General features: G+C 38.5%; 1 protein-coding gene across 4 annotated transcripts; it reads right to left on the bottom strand.

Moving 5' to 3' along the window:
* Positions 1-542: 542 nt before the first annotated feature.
* On the bottom strand, positions 543-21,782 carry LSM14A (LSM14A, mRNA processing body assembly factor). 4 transcript variants are annotated; one of them, XM_026856726.1, is made up of 10 exons: positions 21,377-21,782; positions 12,563-12,726; positions 10,886-11,018; positions 9,721-9,840; positions 7,705-7,881; positions 7,341-7,403; positions 6,469-6,648; positions 4,803-4,974; positions 3,713-3,941; positions 543-1,866 (listed from the first exon to the last, which is right to left on the bottom strand). In XM_026856726.1, the coding sequence occupies exons 1-10, from the start codon at positions 21,495-21,497 to the stop codon at positions 1,843-1,845; spliced, it is 1,383 nt and encodes a 460-aa protein (XP_026712527.1). In that variant the 5' UTR covers positions 21,498-21,782; the 3' UTR covers positions 543-1,842. The 4 variants fall into 4 exon arrangements, with proteins under 4 accessions (XP_026712527.1, XP_026712526.1, XP_026712529.1 ...); XM_026856725.1 differs by having other exon boundaries at positions 9,721-9,843; XM_026856728.1 differs by lacking the exon at positions 7,341-7,403.
* Between the last annotated feature and the right edge of the window lie 31 nt (positions 21,783-21,813).

A 21,813-nucleotide genomic window follows, 5' to 3' on the forward strand; every position in this document is an offset into this window, starting at 1 on the left:
AAAAAAAAAAGAGAAACCCTCACTTCCGTGGGACAAGGTACACCGAAGGTACGGCCCGCTGCGGCTCCCCGGCACAGAGCGCCCCCCCTCGTCACCCCCTGCGGGGGGAAAGGCCGAAACTCAGGCCCTGGCGGCGGGGGGCAGCGGTATTTACAATTCATCGGGTTTAAATAAGCCTGGGACACTCTTACAGTATACAGAGTTATTGCGACAGTACAGCACTTGCCTCTACGGTCAAAAGCCTCAACAGTTGTTCAGAATCATGATTTGTGGATCCCAAAAGGCATTGTGTTGTTAACATGCAAAAAACATTACTAAACAATATTATCTAACTTCTACGGTTGCCAAATACTTGACCTTAATAAGGAAACCAATTACAAAATACTTCCTTGTAGTGCTATACAAAAGTTATAAAATTAAGATTCTATCAACCACTTTTAAATATTCCAATTTTCCAACAGTGCAGTTTTCCACATCTTTATCACCACTGAACATTTTGAAGATAAAGTAAAAAAGAAAAGTCAGCAAATTAGATCAAAATGTTTTAATCTTTGGATCCCTTTATTCCTGTGGCCTTCACATACATATACAGACACAAATGACCAGATTTTGTTTTCAGCATATCAAAAAGTTGTAACTAGTCATTCAGAATTGGCAAAAAGTCCATACTATGTCATTTGTGACTTCACGGTCTTAATAGCAGAGTCTTAATGTCTCCAAGCTATGGTCTATCAAAATGCAAACAACTTCAAACACTAAGAATTCCTTAAATTGGTTATGTCTACAGGTATTACAACAAAGTTAACATTTCAAGAATTGACAAATGGAGACGTACTTTTGTCCCAGGCATTCCAGGAGAATCAAACTTGCGTGCCTGGTCCATCATTAAAAAAAGTTAATATTTCTCACTAAGTAAAATTAATTGCAAATTTTGACATACGAAAATTTCTTTTCTCCTTATTTGAAAATACCTCCTTAATTTGGTCAAATCCTGTGATATGCCAGAAACTACAAAATCAAATTCTTGCAAGAGAAGTGAAAAGTATATCCAGTTTCATGTAATGGAAGAACATTTTCAAATCTTCATTATAGTCCAAATATAAAAATCAAACATTTAAGCCTGAAAAGCTGCTAAAGAAAAAAACCCAACTAATTCAGTGTTCTTCAGCATATCAACTTTTGCAACAACACAGCATGTTTGCCGACTTAAAAATGTTTATTCTTTAAAAAATTAGTTGCTTTTTATACAGCTATACAAAGTTTGTAATGTTTCTTTGGCAATGGGATATAATGGAATTTTACAACTATATAAAAAGTTTCCTTTGCCTAAGAAACAGTATTTACTGTGTGTACATATTGGACTGACAATGCAAGTTTCCTACTGTCCAGCACCCTAGTTGATATAAGTACAACTATCTCAAAAGGGATATTACAGGATTTCCAAAAAACAACCTTCAGTGGATCAAAACACTCACAGTATCGACGGCCTTCTGCATACAATTGTCCTTACAACTTGAAGCAATTATCAAATACAGTTTAGTAATAAGAAAAATCCTTTCAGTGATGAAAAAATACTTAAAACTCCATCGAAGTACTGCTTTATAATTAACTATACATAAGAAATTACTTATCCTTCTGTCTCAAATATATCTAATGCTCACTGTTTTCAAAGACGGCCATTTTTCAAAAGTAACTGCATTACACCCCTTTGAAATTAAATAGTTAAATCCCAGTGCTGGTGACAAGTATACAGCAAATTAATGTCATTCTTTGCAGAGACTGAAACTAATTCTCTGGATCAAGAAGATCGAGACGCTCACCCGGTTTCAGCTGTCTTGTAGACTATGCAGCAACTTTGTTGTCTTTCTAGAGGGAACAACAGTAGAATGTTACAATTAATTTGCAAAACAAGAATCACAAATTCATCTGGGCAGCAGCGCTGGGAAAAGACGCACTGTGACAGCTACTTCCCATCTTCTGCAATGGGCAAGAGCCCTCCCCGGGTGATCGGGGTGGCATCTGGTCCAGACACGCTCCGTCTAGCACACGCGGAAGCAGCTCCTCACTTGGACTAGATGCGTGGCACAAATCCTTGGTCTTTACACCACCCCCTACTTATTTGGAAGGCTGTGAAATCCTTTCGTTCAAAAATTCCAAGTCCTTGATCTTCAAGCCCTCATCTCAGTTCATGCTCAGCTACCCAACATTTCTTTAAATCACAGGACTAATTGTTGCAAACTAATGAAGGAATAACTGAGGGACAGCCAGAAATCTGTGATGAAAAAAAAAAAGGCTCCTACCCCCTTTTTATTTTTAAATTTAAAATATTTACAACTTCAAACAGAAAACAAACATTTTGCATTGCAAAACTAACTGCTCATGCAGTAAACTACCAGAAAAAAATTCTTCTGTCCCTGTCAGAATAATAAAAGCCTACATTTACGTGCACCAGTCTGGTTAATTGTATTTGTTACTGGCATACTGTTTAGAATCAGTTTTATTGCTGTTCCTTAACAAGCTAGTGTTCGAGGTGAATGTACACGCTTAATGCCAAGAAAAATAGCTTGCACTGACATTATGAAAAGATTTTTGTTTTGCAAGCAACCAAGCTCTGCCAATTTACATTATATGATCAATGAGCTTTCATAAAGGAGAATTTACACTGTTCGCAAGGAAAAAAGGAGAATTTACACTGTTCGCAAGGAAAAGGAAGTGCACTAAGATACCATCAGCACAGAATACATCACTTCACAAGCTGGGGCTGGCAAGTAACTTTGCCCTTCCTTTAAATGACTGGTAGCAAGAAGAGTTAAGATCTTCAATAGGAAACAGAGAAATGGATGTCTTCATAATGTTGCAAAAGCAACAAATTGCATAACTATACTGTAAAGGAAAATTCTGCTCTTTAGCCATCATCGCTCTTGCAGAACAAACGACTATTTCTATGCTTATGTGATTATGTTTGTGCATCAGGTTACTTCAGTTACCAGACTTACATGCTGGCTTGTGCATAATGCTTAAATGAACTTTTAGCTTCATTCAAATTTAACGAAAGGAGAGTACTTATTTTAATCTTTTAAAACACACTTTCTCTATGGGATGGACAAAGGAAAAAATTTCCTTTGAAGCTTTCAATGCCTTATCTCCCATGGTTCCTTTTTAGTGAATGAATGACTTGCTGAAAACAGTCAATCCTGCCTTAGCTTTTCCAACAGCTATTGAATATAATTATGTAAAGCTATAGTTTTAAAAAAAAAAAGTGTGTAACAAGTCCGTACGGAACTCAAATTTTTTTTATCTTGCTTTTTGCAAAGGGTCACTGCTATGCTTCAATAACTTCAATTACTCTATTTCAGGGGTTATATAGGATCGTAGAAGCCTATAGGGTTTAAGCCAACTTATTCAACTAAGAATTTAAGAGTTTGTTATGCACTAGAAGCAAGTTAAATTACTTCTTCTCAATCTTTACACTTTACAATATTGCTTAGAAAAATGCTTGCAATTCAGATTTCCAACACATTTATTAAATCTGCAGAAATGTTACTTTTTTCTTCCTTGACACCACCCCTCCAATTCCAGCTACAGACCAAATATTTAGGGCATGTGAAGAAAGGCAGCTTTTAGTTTTGGCTGCTGTTGATAGTAAAACAATGCCATGGAACTAAAATTACATCATTGATGGATTTTCATAGTAAGATTGAATATATTTTACCCTATATTCAAAGTCAGCAAACTCCCTGCCTCCACGACCTCCTCTGAATCCACCACGAAATCCTCGGGGGGCAGTGAAGCCACCTCTTCCACCTCCTCGTCCTCTTCCACCTCGGAAGCCAATCCCCCCTCTGCCTCTGTACCCTCCACGGCCGCGATTGGGACGCAGTGGTATTCCAAAGGTCTCGGCATTTAATCTTCTTTCCTCAGCCCATGTGGGTCGCCGTTCTCTGCCACACAAAAGGAACAATTATTTTAAACACACACGTCAGAAGGAAGATTGCCTGACTTGCTTAGAAACACCAGAAAGCCCATTACATGAAAAACGATACATTAATCACATTGTAAATCTCCACATTATCCCTTCTGCAAGAATCTCGGTGTGTGCCATGATTTATTTAACTCAACAAAAAGCGGTATGTTGCAGTATCATTAATTATATACTAATAATGCTATTAAAGTTTCCCATATAGGACACAGTCTATATCCTCTGCACACAGCATCATATAATAAAATAAATAAAAGCTATCTGCAATTTGAAACAGAAAGTAAGAGTTTGCAGTTATAGACATTATTTTATCTAGCCCAGTACAACAAAACAGTCCTGCCACCCCTGCCACAATTCAAAATAGGTCAGCAATTCACATCATCTTGTTTAATAATAGGCAATGGCAAAAAATAAGCTTTAATTTTCCTGAAATGCCATCTTCCCGTTCAAACAACACTGCTGGCCAAGACAATTATGCAATCTACTTAGAAACCATTACCAAAGCACAGTCATAACTGATTTAACTAAGGTGGTAATTTAGTAGCAAAACAAAACAAAAAACCCACTTTACTAAATCTGGAAAGGAGATTCTAGAGCATGCACACTAAGTTCTAGAGGCATGGTTCTAAAATTACATTTCAAAATGTCTTTCTATTAACATATTGCATTTGCCCCTGAAGAAATTTTGTGCTTCATATTCCAACTGAAAAGTAAGCTTTACTCACTTTGGATTCAGAGTTGATTATAACAAGTAGTACTGACACTGCCTTATGACATAAACATGCATTAAGTAGACTAACATGCTTCCCTTTGTAGGCCATACCTATTATCATCACAGGAGATGTTATCAAAGAAGGATTTGGTTTTATCATAGTAGCAGTTGGGTCCAAGTGGATCTTCCTCATCCGCATTCCCTTCGCTGTTTTGGGTATCAACACCTGAGTCACCTTTGTCTTCTCCATTTACAGGCTTCTCTGGTTTCTCAAGTTTATCTTCTGGAAAATAAAAGTAAATAGAAGCCTTCCAGGCCATCAGTCTAAACAAAACAGCACTGTTACCTTATTCCCAAACAGACACAAACCATACGGAATGCTCAAAGATACAGAAACCCCTCCAAAATTTATTGTGGAAGTAAAATAATTTTATGTACAAATTAGGATGCTTTGCTGCTGCTGTCTGGAGGTTTGATATCCTCTATATTCTCTGTGAGTTTAATTAAGAAAAAGAAACATGGTAGAGGATTCAATAGCCATCTATTTATAACCTCCTAGCTACCCTTCTTTCCAGACTTAAAAGCCTCACCCAGTCATTCCTCATAAAAGCCATTCCATGTTTTTGCTCATCCCTGCTTCCCTTCTTGTCTTCTGGCTTTGCTGTTATCTCCTTTGAGACACAGGGACAGCATTCAATATACTATGCCATGAAATGACTTTACACTTCTTTCCTAATAATGCCTGAATTTCAACTTACTGTTTTGACTGGTACTGAAAAAGGAAGGCTGACAGTTGTTCAACACAACTGGATGTTACGATCTTAAAGTCTCATTCCTAAATGCTTACAGCTTAAATCTCATGATGTTGTGCATAAACTTCCGATAACTAGGTCAACTGTTCCACAACATACACACAAAGATGACCACTGTCTCATAACATATTTCTATAGCTCTTTATGGTTAGCTTTCCCTTTCCTCTTTATTATGCTGAAAAAAACAGTATCAACAGCAAACTGTAAACTCATTTAAAAATGATCCAGAAAGAGGCAAGTACCAGAAAACAAATCCTATAGGCCTTGACTAATGTTTTTTTCTCTACACTGAAATCTGACCATTTATTCCTAGCTTTTGTTCCCAGTCTTTAGCAAATCATTTACTGAAAATGGGGAACTCCCTATTTTAACCTGTAACAATTTTGTCCAGAAATAGAGGCAGCAGTGTAATGAACAGGTGGCTGGTCACAAGAGAATGAGGTAATTAAAACCTGCTAGAAAGCAAAACAGAAGCGCTGGCAGTATGGATCCCAACTACTCCTCCGTTTCTTTGGAAAAGGGTAAAAGCAAAGAAATGCCAGGAACTTTAATATACTGAAACTCTTGTGCATCCTCCAGATCAGAACTTTCTGATCCCAAACTCATGTTGTTGTGATTGCTTTTAGTATGTTAATAATTTAAAACATAAAATACAAGCTTTCTTCCACTGCATCTTCTCCAGAACTCAAAAGCAAACTCATGCTATTGGAACTTCCACTCAAGTAATCTGCATTTTCACCAAAAGACTTGTTAGAACATGGAATTTGCTAGCTAAAAGTCCTTCAAAACTCAAACACTGACTGAAGTATTTAATTAAATAAATGATCACAGATTATCTGTTCGCTGATTTATTTTTTTTTTTAAAAGACTGCAAACAAGCCTTTAAAAAGTTGTTTTCCAAGGCAGGATTAAAACAGCAAGACAGAGTTTTTCCACGCTCAAATCTACAGCAAAAATTGGTTTACCTTTCAGTTTAAGTTTATTATGAAATTCCCTATCAATTTCCTCCTTGTTGAATTGTGCATTTGCACTTTCAAAGTCAAAGTCCTTCTCAAACTTCATTGGACCATCCCTCCTAATACCAAATCTTCCTCGGCCCCCTCTGTGGCCTCCACGGCCTCTCCGTGCTGAAGGTCCACCTGGAACTAAAAAGAGGAAAATTTTGTTTGGTTTTGGATTGTTTTTTCTTTGAGGGTGATGGGGGTGGTTGTTTTCTGGGTGGGGTATTTTGTTTTGTTTTTCTTAACTCCTGAGGTAACAGGTCAGGACTTCATGAATCCTCTTCCTGCACTTCTGTTGTTAAAAGTCCTGTGGGAGTAGCTTGTAATTTGTAAATTCACTTAATTACAGCAGTGACACAGAAAGCACAATAGTACTAAAACTTGGGTACTAGAAGATTTTCTAGACGCCTTTAAAAGCTTTCAGAAGAGTTAAAATGTTAGTGGCTTTTCAGTCAAGTATTTTTGTAGAAAGGTAGGAGGTTTTATTTCATACTATTGTGTTTATAAATCCACGAACACTGGTTGGCTTTGCATTTGTATTCAAATTGCTTAACGTAGAGCAACCAGAAGAGATTTTTATCTTTAAAGTTGACTTTTTGTGATTGTATTATTCTGACCCAATGCAAAGTTACCATTACCCACTAGAAACAATTGTGTGAAAGCATTCTAAATACGTAAATTCTTTATTACCGTAATCTGAACTGCAAGATTTCTGGACATTAGAAACAAAATCCTGGCACTTCGCAAACTACAGACAACGCTGTATTTTAGCAGACTTTTAAAAAACTTAATGAAGTCTGAAAACAATGATAGCTATTTCTCAAAACAAGATTTACCAATTTGTCGTTTGTTTTCATTTCTGAGTTCATTTTCTGATCTTGAAACCTTGTGTGCTTCAGCTAAAGTTGGAAATAAAAAAATGATTTGTTTATCCAATTAGGTATTTTGGATCATATTTTTGTATATAGTTATATAGTTCAGATTTCAAAAAAATTCAAACCTATAAACCACAAGTTTAACTCATAAAAGAAAAAAAAAAATTAGAATATAAGCTTGACTTTAAAAGGAATATATACAATCCAAGTGTCTGCTGGCCAGTCTACCAGTAATGGACAGCAGGAAAATTCCTACATGTTAACCTTAAAAAGAGCATTTCGTGTGTGGAAGAAAATAAGCTGTATGAAAATTATCCAAAGCTACCTCGTCTGTGCTCTTGATTCTCTAATGATTTTTGGCTAGCAGACACCAAAGGTCTGGCTGGTACAGGACTCCTCCTCCCAACCGGTGCTGGAGTAGGCAAGTGGGCTGAAGCTGTTTGTACTGCTTGTTCCATAGTGGGGCTCCTTCTCAAATGATCCATCTGAGGGCTTGAACGACCTGGGAAAGAGACAAAAGAAAACCAAAACCCAGAGTTATTTCTCATCTACAAATCTGAGTTACTGGTCTCAACCAATCTAGACTGACAGGTTTATCTGCCTTACCAGTCAAGACAGCTGTGTCCAAAGAAGAAATAAATATTTCTGCACCCACAGATCCACTAATCCAGAATGAAGGATATTTAGCAATTTCCCTTCCCCCAGTCTAAAAGAAAAAAATGGGTAGGACGATTAATCCCTACCAACCTATCCATAATGTGCATTTAACTGTGGAATTAAATTTTTTGACTGGAGGTAAAAATACTTTCTGCCTCCCTGGAAAGCCAAGTGAAAAATGACTGCTCCCAAAGGCAGAGATACAGTTATGACACTGAAACTCCATTTCATCTAGCACACTCTGTTGTATAATCACCACAAAATAAATGAACAGTGATGGCCAGTGCCAGGCATAATGCAGATGAAGGAGCTATGAAAGCTTCCCTACAAAGTGCTGTTCATACATTTCAATGTGCAGCATGAGTGACTGGAGCCAGAAGCATGTTTAGAATGGAGACATTTGATCTGGCCAGACAAGTTTATGACACCATATAGATAAATCTACTAAGAAACGAGACGAAGGCTCAATTCCCAGTAAGTGGAAAAAAAAAGAACATCCGCATATCCCACTAAAAAACAGAAGAAGAAAAAAAACAAAGCCGCCACAAAAAACAACCCCAAACCAACCACACCACACATAATCTACATAGATGACAAATATTTTTAAAAGCAAACACACAGGAAAAAAAACTTGTCAGTGCCCCACAGGAAACTTTGTGGCAGAAGAATGTACATTCATCTGGAGCATGTGTCATATATTACATCCAAGAATCATACAGGTTTGAACTTTACCTACAGAAAACCCAGCTACTCTTTCAAAAGAGAAACAGTAAATGCTCAGCACACTTTCTTCTCCCCATTCAATTAATGCAGCAAAAGGAGCACCTATTTTTGCTAATCCACTCAACTAATCCTAGAAAGCAGTCCTAATTGGTATACAAATCTCAGCTAGAATTTAGGAAAAAACCTGTTTGCTCTAATTGAAGCATTTTGCCTTTTAACACAACTGCATAAACTTAAAAATTGCATTAGGAATAGATCTTAGCACAAACTTTTACTCGCAGCATTGAAGAGTGGAAGAGAAGAAAAAGTCTTTTGGATTTTGAGGAGCAATCTTAACACACCGGCATGAAAAGTGTGGGCGAAGGTGCTCAACATTTAGTTTCTTTTTTCTTTGCCACTCAAAGAATCAAGAATTTCCCTTTTGCTTTTACTTTCTTCTTCCAATATTACACAAAGTACCCATATAGTTTCTATTACTATTAAGTTGACTTGTCACATCACTATCTACAGGCAATCAGGCCTGCTGTTAATATTTCTGCAAATATACATTAACAAAACAATACTGTTAGGAATAAACATTTTAAAATTGTGGGCTGAAGGACTTCACAATTCAATCAGCATGAACTATCTTGAGTTTTGTCATGTTATCAATAAAACTAGATATTGAATTTCCACATGCACCTATTTGCTAACATTATTCAACTGAAATAAATCCTGCTCCTCAATACAGATGCTTTAAGTATCACAACAAATGTTTTGGTACCAGTTACCTACACAGCACATCAAGACGTAGGAAAACACATTTAAAGAGCAAGTACAAAGCCTCTCAGTGCTTTCTGGTTTTAATACCAAGTGTTTTAATGACAGAATTCAGCTGTTCAGTTATTGTTTCTGACAACCACCTAAATCACAGGGGCATGATTGGTCAAAAAAGATCAAAGAGTTATTAAAAAAGATTTACCTTGAGACATCTGTGATTTTAGTGATCTTGCATCTGTTGTAAATGCAGAACCAACTGCAGTGCTTTGAGACATGCTAGCACTGGCTGAAGAGTCTGTTCCAAAAGATGTTAAAGAACCTCCTGCTTTGAAAGAAATAATATAGTTGTAAAATTTAGTTTAGACTTTTTTTTTTTTAAATTAGCACTAAATTGATTAGTGAAGCCATATTAGACAGTTATTCTAAAATGCACGTCTGCCCTTCCCATACACATTTGTAGTGATACAGTAAGACTAATATCTTCGATGCTTTTTATCTAAAAAAACTAACAGAACAGCAGTGCTAACTTTAGTATCACAAGTATTAACACAGCATCGTCATGACAGCATTTGAGTAATAAACAAACGTTATTGGTATAAATTTCCACTTAGTATATTTTAAAAGAAATATGACTGTCATATCTGATTAACTGGTATCAAGTTAGAGCAAATCTACAGCCTTCCTCTCACAGGATGAAGATTTTCAGTACTAGGTGTAACACTGTAACCATAACAGTTACACCAGTACAAGTTCCTCCATAAAAAGAAGTAAAAGGTGAAATAAATTTAAAGGGAGAAAGGAAAGTTTGTTGATGAGTCTCAGAAAACATCTGCAGTATAAAGGAGCAACTACACCATGAAGCTCAAATACTTCAAGCACGTACTTCACGGTAAGCTAATGTCTCATAAATAGCTGGAGGACTGTGCTGGCACATGGATCACTGAATAATCCAAACCCTTGGTTAAGGCACACACCACTCGGTCAACCTGGGATACCAGATGTTGACAGCACAGCTATGAGGCTTTTGTGGAGCAGCTGCCTCTGCCACTTGTGAAATACAATGAATAAATGATGAACGTAATGAATATATACAAAAAAGAATGAATTTGTGAATGTGGAAACCTTTCCCCACTCGTCCCTCTAAGATAGGGTGTTTAGCTCTCAATCATAATTGTTTAGCTCTCAATCATAATTGCTTTGATTTGAGCTGCAAAGACTATGAAAAACTCTTACTTTTGAACTAAACTGTGGGACTGATAGAGAATGAAAACTTTGGATCTGCCCTTAGGATATGGAATTATAAGCACTGATTACTGTTTATACAACTTCACTTATAGAAAAACACCGAATAATAAAAATGAACATACCAACTCCAACAGCACCAAACTGCTGTCCCACCAGTGGGCTTGGACTAAACTGACTGTATGCAGGCATTCTGCCAAAAGGACCATAGGACCCCACAGACTGGAATGAAGATGCAGTGGAAGATCCTAGTGAAGACTAAAGACAAAAACACGCTTGCAGAAACTCAAATTTACATAAGAAGTAGGAAATACTTCTGCAAGGCAAGAAATGCAGAAACTCTTAAAAATATTTCTTAAATTTACCCTAACACCACCACTGTGGCTAATACATATACAAGACCTCAACATTCATAAGGTTGCTTCTTTTAGTATCAAGAATTTAACCACTTTAACACAGGAGCAAAGACATCACAAAAATAATGAATTACACACATTACTCTGCATGAAAACTCAAAATAAACAATAGTTAGCAGAAAACATTTTCCCAAGTATGTATGCATTTTAGAAAGCACTTTTATCCTACCAATACCACAAACTTGTAAAAACAGTACCATAAAATTCTGCAATCTTTTCCCTAGAACCTCAGATACTGGATTCTTCCAAACATGTGTATAAGCTTTTGTTGGCAAACTTGGAAAATGTCATACCTTTTTCCCAGAAGTTTCAAAAACTTCATGAACAATCAAAGACCCAAACATACTGGAGGAGGATGAGGCTACTATTATTACTGGGGTTTGAAGTAATACAATTTATAGTAATATAAATTAATATAAATTTATAATATAATAATATTATAATATTATATTATAATATTATAAAATAATAATATAAATTTATAGTAATATAAAATAGTAATACAGCTCTCAACTACCACTGACAAAGTTGCACCAAATTTAGCAAAAGACCTTAGAAGACAGCAAGGGCACTTTGTAAGGAAGTATCAAGAATTTTATCTTGTGGAATAGTTAATTAGGAATGCGAACACTTAGATGGAATTATCAAGTTCCACTTGAAACAAGAACTTCCATCTTGCTCTCATGATGATTTTAAGACAATCCACAAGCACAATCAACAAGTAAACAAATTTCAGAGATCAAAAATAACTACCTCTGTCAGTCCATTTACTATGAAATAACAGATTAATTAACCCTGAAGTCTTCAAGGTGTAAGTTGCTTTCCCTTCAGCAACCAAGTATTCCCTTTCCAAATAACTACCCTTAATTATGAAGCTTTCTTAAAAAAGCCATAGCTAGATGAAACACATTTAAAGTCACAGTCAGAAAAAAAAAAAAAAAAAAAAAAAAAAAAAAAAAAAAAAGAGTTGACCATTTAAAATCCGGAAGAAAACCAAATAAAAAACCCACTAAATATTTGGAAGAGGTTTCAGCATCTAGTCCATTTGAGTTATACCAAGTCTGACCTTTCCACAAAGTCTGGCATCCATGTCCCTCTTAAGCCAAGTACCTTTGAAAAAGGCATCAAGGTCTACCAAGAGTCATTAGTTGGTTTTGGAAAACCAGCAGCTTTATGGTACCCAGTGCATTGTGCTAGATTTCAACTTTGATTTTTCACAGCTAAAGATATGATTCAAAAGAGGAAAATCTTTCCAGAGGTTTTTTTTACATTGGGTTATGAACTTTACAGCAACAAGAAGTTTACTTTTTAAGCACTCAGCTAAACACTTGAAGCTACTAGACTGTATCTTCAGCAACAAACATCTACAAACACGTTTTGACTTACTTGAACAATAGCAGGGTCCTGTGGCAAAGAACACGGAGGCTTTGGTGGCTCACAGACAGTTAGGTCTTTAATGTCACTGCCACGGAATATAATATACTCAAAGACTTCATCACGAGGTGGTATAGGTCTATCAGTTGGTCTATCTTCTGTACCAAAGGAGCGAACTGAAAAATTGGGAAGGGTGAGAAAAATAAAAACATCCCGCATTCCACATAAAGGTTACAAATATATCGGAGAGAACAGCAGCTTTAAATAAAAAGAGTAAAATTTTGTTGAGGAAAAAAACCTTATTAAATAGGCAGCAAGTTCTTGCCAGTACCAACTTCTCAGACATAAACAAGTAATTTGATCTTACAAATTTCAGTTAAAATAAAGCAGAAAGACACCTATTCCTTACCGAGAGATCACTTATGCTATCACTCACATGTTGAATATTTTGACTGTTTTGTGAGGATAAGGAGAAGCAGCAAAGCAGCTTTTTTTGCTAAGTTATCACTTTATGGACATTACAGCAACAGGAACACCAACAAAGGCTGCTAAGTCACTCCTGTGAATGAAGGACTACATGAGTTTACATACTTCATGTAGTCCTTCATACTTTAGGAGAAAAAGTGCTAATACTACTAGAAACTAGAATATTAAAAATTACCAAAGATAAAGCATTTATCAATAGATTCAAGGTCTGAATCAAGATTTAAATAAAATTCAGCAATTCCATGGTATGTATATACAAATTTCACTAAGTAAAACGCATTCTTCTTGCTGGTGCAAGGGTTGTATGATCTCTGGCACATTAAGTAAACTCACTGGGGCACAACTATCTTCCTAAGTAGGCCAGCATAGTCTGCAACATACCAAGACATTAAATTTATTTGTACATACTTAGCTGAATTCCAACAGTTTTCAGACTGCACAGTGATGAAGCTTATCCTGCTTTTCCCTCTGCACTACATATAATGACCGCCACTGTATATGGACAGCATCACTTTACTTTCACTACCCTCTCAGACTTTTCCTCACCTCAAGACCGCCAACCCTAAGTGAATATAAAGTGAAACAAACTGACAAGATAAATCTCCAGGAGCTAGAATGTTGTATGCAAAAATTAAACAATGACTTGAAACCAGAGAAGAAAAAATCATGACAATCGCATTCTGCTGAACAAAAAACTTACAGCAGCTTTAACAGTCCCTCACGACTGTCTTTGCTCTAGGCTTTTAAGATGTTTTTGTTTGCTTTCTAAGGTACTACAGGTTATGCTGAGAAAACATACATATTCTGCTTTAAGTTACCAAAATAAGTTTTCCCTCCATTTTCAGATATATCAACAATTTGAAGACATTAGGCACTTACTTGCAGCCATAAAACCATTAGTCAAGAAAAGCAGTTTCCTGCAGAGCTTTATAAAGTGATACTGAGTCATTTATCAGGCTGCACCAACCACCTTCCATCACTGTTGCTTCTTCTAGTACTGCATAAACAGAGCTTATCAGTCAAGTATTACAAATCTTTTTGAGAAGCATACCAGAGGTAAAGAGATCAACTCCACTCCACAATGAAAAATAATATTAAGCGGTTACAACCATTTTGTTCATAATTCTGTCATCTAGTGAGCTGAATTTAATCAACTTCTCTATTTCTGTGCATCTGAAAGTCCGCTCTGAATGGTACTATAAAATTTAAGCACTGTAAAAAGGCATATACTGTTAAGTGAATTTCAGTCTTTGTTATAAATCTGTCTTTTCTTCCTCTACAGAAAAAGAAATCTGAAGCTGAAGAGTTTGCAGAAATTAACTCAAAGTAATACACAATAGCTTAATAACATTATCAACTTGTCATGTGCATTACTGTAACTCATTCTGTTGCTTTTTATTCATCAGGTTTTTCTATTTCACTGTCTTGAGCGAGGATCCACCTTTACTTTCTGGCCATTGTACACTGTATTTATTAGATAGCTAATAAATTAACTTGGCTCTTCATTCTATCATTTGACCTGTTGTCTTTGTAAGTAAAACTAAAGTTGGTTTTGTATTGGTTCTCTCTATCCCACACAGAAATGGTCACTCTAGTAGCCATTTTGTCTACAAAGGTACACAAAAATGGCCAGAGTGTGATGAGTAAGTTACTGAAATATTTTGCTTAAAAAAAAAAAAAAAAAAAAAAAAAAAGGTAGTAAACTAGAGGATTACATCTCACCTTTACATAGAAATAAAAATCTGATGGACTACGGAAGAAATCTACTTTGAAAGTACTTCTGTTAAGTCAGAGTTATGCTGCATGGATAAGTATTTTACTATTAATACCAACATCACATGACACATACAGAAACAGTTTTAAACACATAGCAATTACCTTTCTCCATTCTGAATCAATCAAAAAAAAGTGAACAACTTAACTTTCATCGAATAAAATCTCAAAAGAGGTAAAGAGCTTTTACTGTATATCAAAAAGAAATTGTCTTTCTCCCCATCGTAAAATTACAAAAACATTGAAAGGAATTATTTTCAATATCAAAGATTAGAATTGTCCTTTAAGAGATTCAGCTGTCAATGCAACTAGATCAAGACACTGATCTAGTTGCATTGGTCATCAATGGTTTGGGGTTTTTTCCTCTACCTGTCCCCTGCCCCAAACTAAACTGGTTTTAGTGCAACTTTCTGCAAAACATAGACAATTTTGACCAATAAAGATTAGCTCTGCTGGGAAGGGGTAAACAAACTCCTCTGATTTGGGGTTCAACCTTCCCCTCTCACTCCACAGCAATGAAAATAACAACCCCGAAGTCTGATTTCCTTCTGAAACAAGGAACCAGAAATGCATGTGCAGTGACTGAGCAGTGGGCCTGTGCAAACCTCAGATTTCAACAAGGCCAAGTGCAAGGTCCTGCATATTGTCAGGGCAGTCCCAAGCACAAATACTAACTGGGCATGGAGTGGATTGAGAGCAGCCCTAAGGAGAAGGACTTGGGGGGGTATCAGTGGATGGAAAACTGACTGTGAGCCATCAGTGTGCACTCACAGCCCAGAAAGCCAACCGTGTCCTGGGCTGCACCAAGAGAAGTGTGGTCAGCAGGGCAAGGGAAGGGATTCTCCCCCTCTACTCTGCTCTGGTGAGGCCCCCCCTGCAGTGCTGTGTCCAGCTCTGGGGCCCCCAACAGAAGAAGGAGATGGACCTGCTCGAGCTGGTCCAGAATAGGCCATGAAGATGCTTAGGGGGCTGGAGCAGCTCCCCTGTGAGGACAGGCTGAGAGAGTTGGGGGTGTTCAGCCTGGAGAAGAGAAGGCTCCAGAGAGACCTTAGAGCAGCCTCCCAGTGCTGAAAGGGGCTGCAGGAAAGGTGGGGAGGGACTCTTGGTCGAGGGGTGTAGGGATAGGATGAGGGGTAACGGTTTTCAACTGAAAGAGGGTAGATTCAGATTAGATCTAAGGAAGAAATTCTTCACCAGTGAGGATGGTGAGGCCCTGGCACAGGCTGCCCGGAGAAGTTGTGGCTGCCCCCTCCCTGGCAGTGTTCAAGGCCAGGTTGGACTGGGCTCTGAGCAACCTGGGCTAGTGGAAGGTGTCCCTGCCCAGGGCAGGGGGGTTGCAACTAGATCATCTTTAAAGTCCCTTCAAACTACACTGTTGTACTATCTAAGAAAGCAGTTTAGGATAAGGGACACAGAATGTTCTTGCAGTGTCTATTCCAACTAGGTCCTGCAGATCATCATATAAAATAAAGAGTTCAATGTTACTTTTAACATTTTGCAAAGGAATAGTTATCTTTACAGTTTCTTCTTTCCTAATTTGGATTAGGATTTAACATAATCTGAGCTCACTGAAGTAAAAAAATCTAATATTAAACGTGGCCAGTATATTTCAGAAAAAAATAGCTTTTACCATAGTTTTGCATAATCAGAAATACTAAGTTGCCAAAGTATCAAAACCACAACGTATTGGAGCAGCCGCAGTCTTAGAGCTCTATCCAGGTCTGTCTCTTGGGGTATTTCATCAGACTACATCCTTCCTCCAGAACAAGGTGCAGCGGTTCACATATAGCAAAATACTGAAGAGTGAGAGGAAATGAAAATAAGCACATGGTAAGATTAAGTATTATGGGATTACATTACCTCTCATATCAATTTAAGTTTGCTGGTGTTTGGTTGGTTTATTTTTTTAATGATCTAAACTGGCTTAGGGACTTGCAAACAAAATGGCAACCATCACATGTTAAAAGGAAACTTATTGTCAGTGCAAATACAATTAGGTAACTAGCTAGAAAGAAATTAACAGTTGAACCTAACAGCATTGATGTATGTGACTTTAAGCCCAAGTAGTTTCACCAATTTCATATTAAAGTGCTGTGAGCAAATTTTACAGATTTTGACCAACTTCAATGTTATTATTATAGTCTAATGTATATTACTATACTTCCATAGCATCCAAGGAAAACATTGTAACTTTCCGTATCAGTTAATAGAAATGATTACCTGTTGATTAACACAGAAAAATACTTGTTAATCAGAAGCCAAGCTATATCTTCTACTAGCAAAAGACGACTGTTCCCGTATAATATGAACTGTTGCAAATAGGTAACACAGTCTCTGTATGCAGCACTGACAGTGTCTTATCAGCCTTACTTCATGGGTATCGTACCTACACAGAAACCAGTCTTTCCCCACTCTTAAGGTACCCATCAGAAGCGTGACAACTGAAATGAGACCATCATGACCTCAACAAGTAATGTCAATTGCCATCTTTCTTCAAAAGATCACAACCCCTTCCCCTGTAAACATGTTTACATGCCTGCATACCACATTACAGGAAAAGTATTCACATGAAGGAGCCAGCCTGTGGTGGGCTCCTACCCACAGAACAATTAATCCAGTCTGTATTCCCTTACTCATAAGTGGGATATAGCCATGAGTGGGCTTTGACAAGAGGCATTTTTCTGCTGTGACACACTATGCACAGGGTTGGTTTAGCACACATGCTAAACCTCAAGACATGGAGGAAACATGTCACTTAACTGACTAAAAAAATAAATGCATAAAACCTTGATAAAAATTTAACCCTTCCCTTCCCTTCTCCCACAAACTATCAGAAATGCTCAAGTCTTCAAAAGAATTTAACTTTCTTCTGTCTGTTTCCAAGACTTTCACTCAATTAATATTGTGTAAAAGTCTAAAAGAAAAGGAAGTTTTCTCTTTCATCTGTCATTGGACTACAGAAAACACTATCACAGCTGGTTGAAAATGCCAGTAATGCCAGGAGTTTAACTATTCCTTAAATGACTGAAAGCTATTTCATTATTATCTATTAATTATAATGGTTCCAAATGGAATTCTCATTATGACAGAGACACAGATATTGTTTTCTGTTTCTTATACTCACATGCCTAAGGATTCCCTACCGCCGGCAGGGAACAAAGCCTTTTCTGACTCAATATGGCTGGTTTTAGACAGCTTACCGAGATTAAAAAAAATCTCTCTAAATCAGTGCCTTGAAATAGAATGACATTATGTATTACTAGCATGGAAGATCACATCTAGTTTTTAATGCCACATGTAAAATCAGGCACAATCTGTCGTGATTCCAACTGCCCCAGGTAGGGCAGCAATTGTTTTACAACAATTTTACTCCTAACGATGGCTTGCAAACACTCTATTCTTAAATTGGTTGGACTCAATGATGTTTAAAAAAATTAAGTATGAACTAGAAAGACGTTCCAAATTTATTTTCATGTTTCAAGTTAAACTAGAGTGGATGGATTTTGGTTCCAAACACTAGCTCTGACAGCCCTCAGTCTGAAGAAAACACAGGCACCAATAATTGTATAAAAACTTGAAATACTTGTATAGCTTGCTTAAAATTTGGAATCTGATATAGATGGGAGTTTTCTCTGTTATTTAAATACAATACACTTTAACACTGAAAGGGTGTATCACTTTCCCTTATCAGATGCCAGCTTAGAATAAAAATGTTATGCTCAATATTTAAAGAGTTGCTATCTTCCTCTAACTCATGAGACAGAGGCCACAACTTTTGCTAATGAAAGCATCACAGCTTTGTAAATAAAATGCTGATTAGAGAACTACATGATATCGCCCGTCGGTAACTGAAGACTACAATCAGTATCCTGCTAGCAACCCAAAAATCGTATTTCTGTCTGAACCCCAGATGACACAAGATAAATGAAAGCATTCCACATGTACAACTTTATGAGATTAATCTCAGACTTCACTTTAGCCCATGGAAGTCATACTGTTCAGCAAAACTGCAGTTATTCAAGAACAGATTCTACCTCTACTCTTGCACTTTAAGTCACAATTTCAGTGATTTCAGTTAAGAAATGAATAATGGTAAGCCACTCTGCACTCAATGCAGGTAAGTCACATGAAGCCGGCTACATAGCAGAGCAACTGAAAGCAACGAGTCAGGTTTTTTTTCGTTTTATCTCTTTCTGGCAAAAAAATTTGACATTTGTGGTAAAGATCCACAGTAAACAGTTCTAGTTTAACTTCTGGACTCACCACAGCAAGAAGAGATAACTATTACCTGATCAACATATTTACAGATACAGACAGTTCAGAAGGAAGATCTGGTTCTTTCACATACAGACCTGACCATAATTAACCATGCTTGTCACCTTACACATATGCTGTCATATCACATTCACATGACCTAAGCCTTCATTTGTTCAGGAACTTGAATACTCTAGAGCATTTTGTTCATGAGCACAGTGAACTGTTTTACAATCTAATACGGTTATCAGCCTCCAGATGAATCTAAAGACTTCTGGTTCCAGGTAGCCTAGAAATACTGGTTTATTCTCTTCCAAATCATGACACTGTATTACAAAACACATATTCTTCAGCTAACTCAGCCAAGTTTTATTAAAACAAATTTAATGGTTTATATTTACATTTCTGATGAGAGCTATGGAGAGTAATTAGATTTGTAACTGTAGCTTGATCTATCTTAAATATGTGCACTTTGGTTGATATGCCATAACATGACTTAACCACTGTGGAGAAGTCACACAAAATTGGCTTGGTCAGCACTAAATCTGTCTAATGTAGGGCATGGCTATTACAAGCTCCTGAAGGATGGGATTCTTCTAAGCGCTTTTGTACAAACCTTAACAATCACAGTGTGCAACTGGAATTTCTAAAATTTGTTTTTAATTACAGTGTTCATCTTTTTCTCATCTAAGCAAATACTAGCTGTCCTTTTTAAACAGATAATGCAATTCCAGCAAGGTCATTTAACCAAAAGGCAACTTTAGAAATAAGTAAAGTAACATCAGGAAAGCTAAATACCCCATAAACAAACAAACTGCACAAGCGAAGCATACATATAAGAACTACAAAACAATCTATTTCTTAAATAATAAATGTGGAGGAGTGGGAGGGAGGTAAGAAGGCGGCCTGAAAGTGAAGAGGCACACAAACAAGGATTACCACAAAGGCCAGCCTGAAATGAAAGCAAAAGCTGCTACATGTATTAACTCCACAGACCAATTATTATACACACCCACTATGTAAAACATAACAGATTGTCATTGTGCTAGAATGCTAAGCCTATCATATCAAACAGGAACTGAGGTTTGGAAACCTCTCAGTCCCAAATACTTAATTTGCACAAGTTTCTCCCCTCACCTAATGGCTAGATAAACTCTCTGCTTTTATATCTGCATTCAGATTATTTAGCAAGATTATAGAGTCAAGAAGTGGAAAGCAAAATATCAGTGAGTTTTGCAGAATCTATTACAAAGAAGTTATTAGGAATTCTGACTTCCTGTTCTACCTGAAGATTACACATCCACTGTCACGGCTAATATACTTATGTTGAGAGTGCACTATCACGAGCAAGGAAACAGTCAAATCCTTTAGATGACCGGTTTCAAAGATCCTCTTTTTTACTCCCCAGCCTCTGACTCTCTTCTCAGTAAACATTCTCCTAACCTTCTTATACATACATACATACACATATATAATCTCTGGACAATACATTCTCACGTCAGTGTCTGTACTCACTTTCTACTTCTACACTGCCATACAGCTACCTCCGAAATGAAGATCACACAATCAGCCTTCTTTGTTGATAACCTAGCACTCGCAGGATCCCCTTTAGACCCGAGTTGTCTCCTACCCCGGGATGCAGAAGAGTTCAGTCATACACGGCCCTGTACCCTGTAGGTCTGGAATTCTTATGATGCAAAGAAAACCAGCCTCCCCCTCCTACTCCCTTTTACGCACTAACTCTGGACCATTTCCACTGCCGAGGGCTCCACACTGTCGCTGTATTCAGGGCTCCCCGGAGCAGCCCCTAACTAGGTAATGTTCCTAGCTCCTTTTCGCGAGGGTCCCCCTGCGGCCGCTCTCAGCTTTCCAAACCCCTCCCGGGGCCGGGGAGGGCAGCCCGCGCGGCGGGAGCAGGGGCCTCCGCAGCGCTGTCGCGCCACCGCTCCCTCAACTCCCCCCCCTCACTTCCACCTCCGCCGTGAAGCGTCGCGGGTCGCCGCAGCCCCGCCACAGACGCTCCGTCGGGGAGGATGGCGGGAGGACGCGCCTCCGGGAGAAAGTACGCGGGCTCTTACCAAAGCTCCTCCAAGCCCCCGCGCCGCTACTGCTGGGCCCTCGCAGACTGTAGGCCTCCCCCTCGCAGCCCGGGTCCCCTCATCGCCACAACGCCACGGACGACTCTGCCGCGGTCTCAGGTTCTTGCTCCATCCCCGACGGGCCCCCAACGGTTCCTACGCCGCCGCACGCACCGCGGTCCCACTCCCCTGTCCGCCCCCTCCCCGAGGCGTTTTTGGGCCGCCAGGTCCTTACCCTTGGCCAGCGCCACAGTGGAGTTTTCGGTGTCGATGGTGTACAGGATCCCTTCATAGCGGATCTCGGCCTTAGAGATAAGGCTGATCTTGCTCCCGATGTAGGGCGTCCCCCCGCTCATGGTGCTGGCTCCTCGGTCAGGGACACCCCCCTCCTCCCCTGCCGAGCGCGCCTGAAATCAGGCACAAGCAACTAAACAAGCCGGACTCCGAGTCGTAGTAGGCGCTCTACTCCTCCCGCTTCGAGCCCGACCTTGCGCCGATCCCCCAGCGACGGCTCTCCCTGCGCAGACTCCCTCAGCACACCCCTCACCAAAAGCACCCTGAAGCTCCCAACATGGCCGCCGCCTTCATCTTCCCTCAGAGCCGCCCCCCCCGCTCCGGCCGCGAAATGGATGCCGGGAGCGGAGCTGATCCCGCGAGAGCTGCGGGGCGGGG

This window comes from Athene cunicularia (genome assembly GCF_003259725.1).
Source record: "Athene cunicularia isolate RWA chromosome 11 unlocalized genomic scaffold, athCun1 chr11_part1, whole genome shotgun sequence".
Taxonomy (NCBI): Eukaryota; Metazoa; Chordata; class Aves; order Strigiformes; family Strigidae; genus Athene; species Athene cunicularia.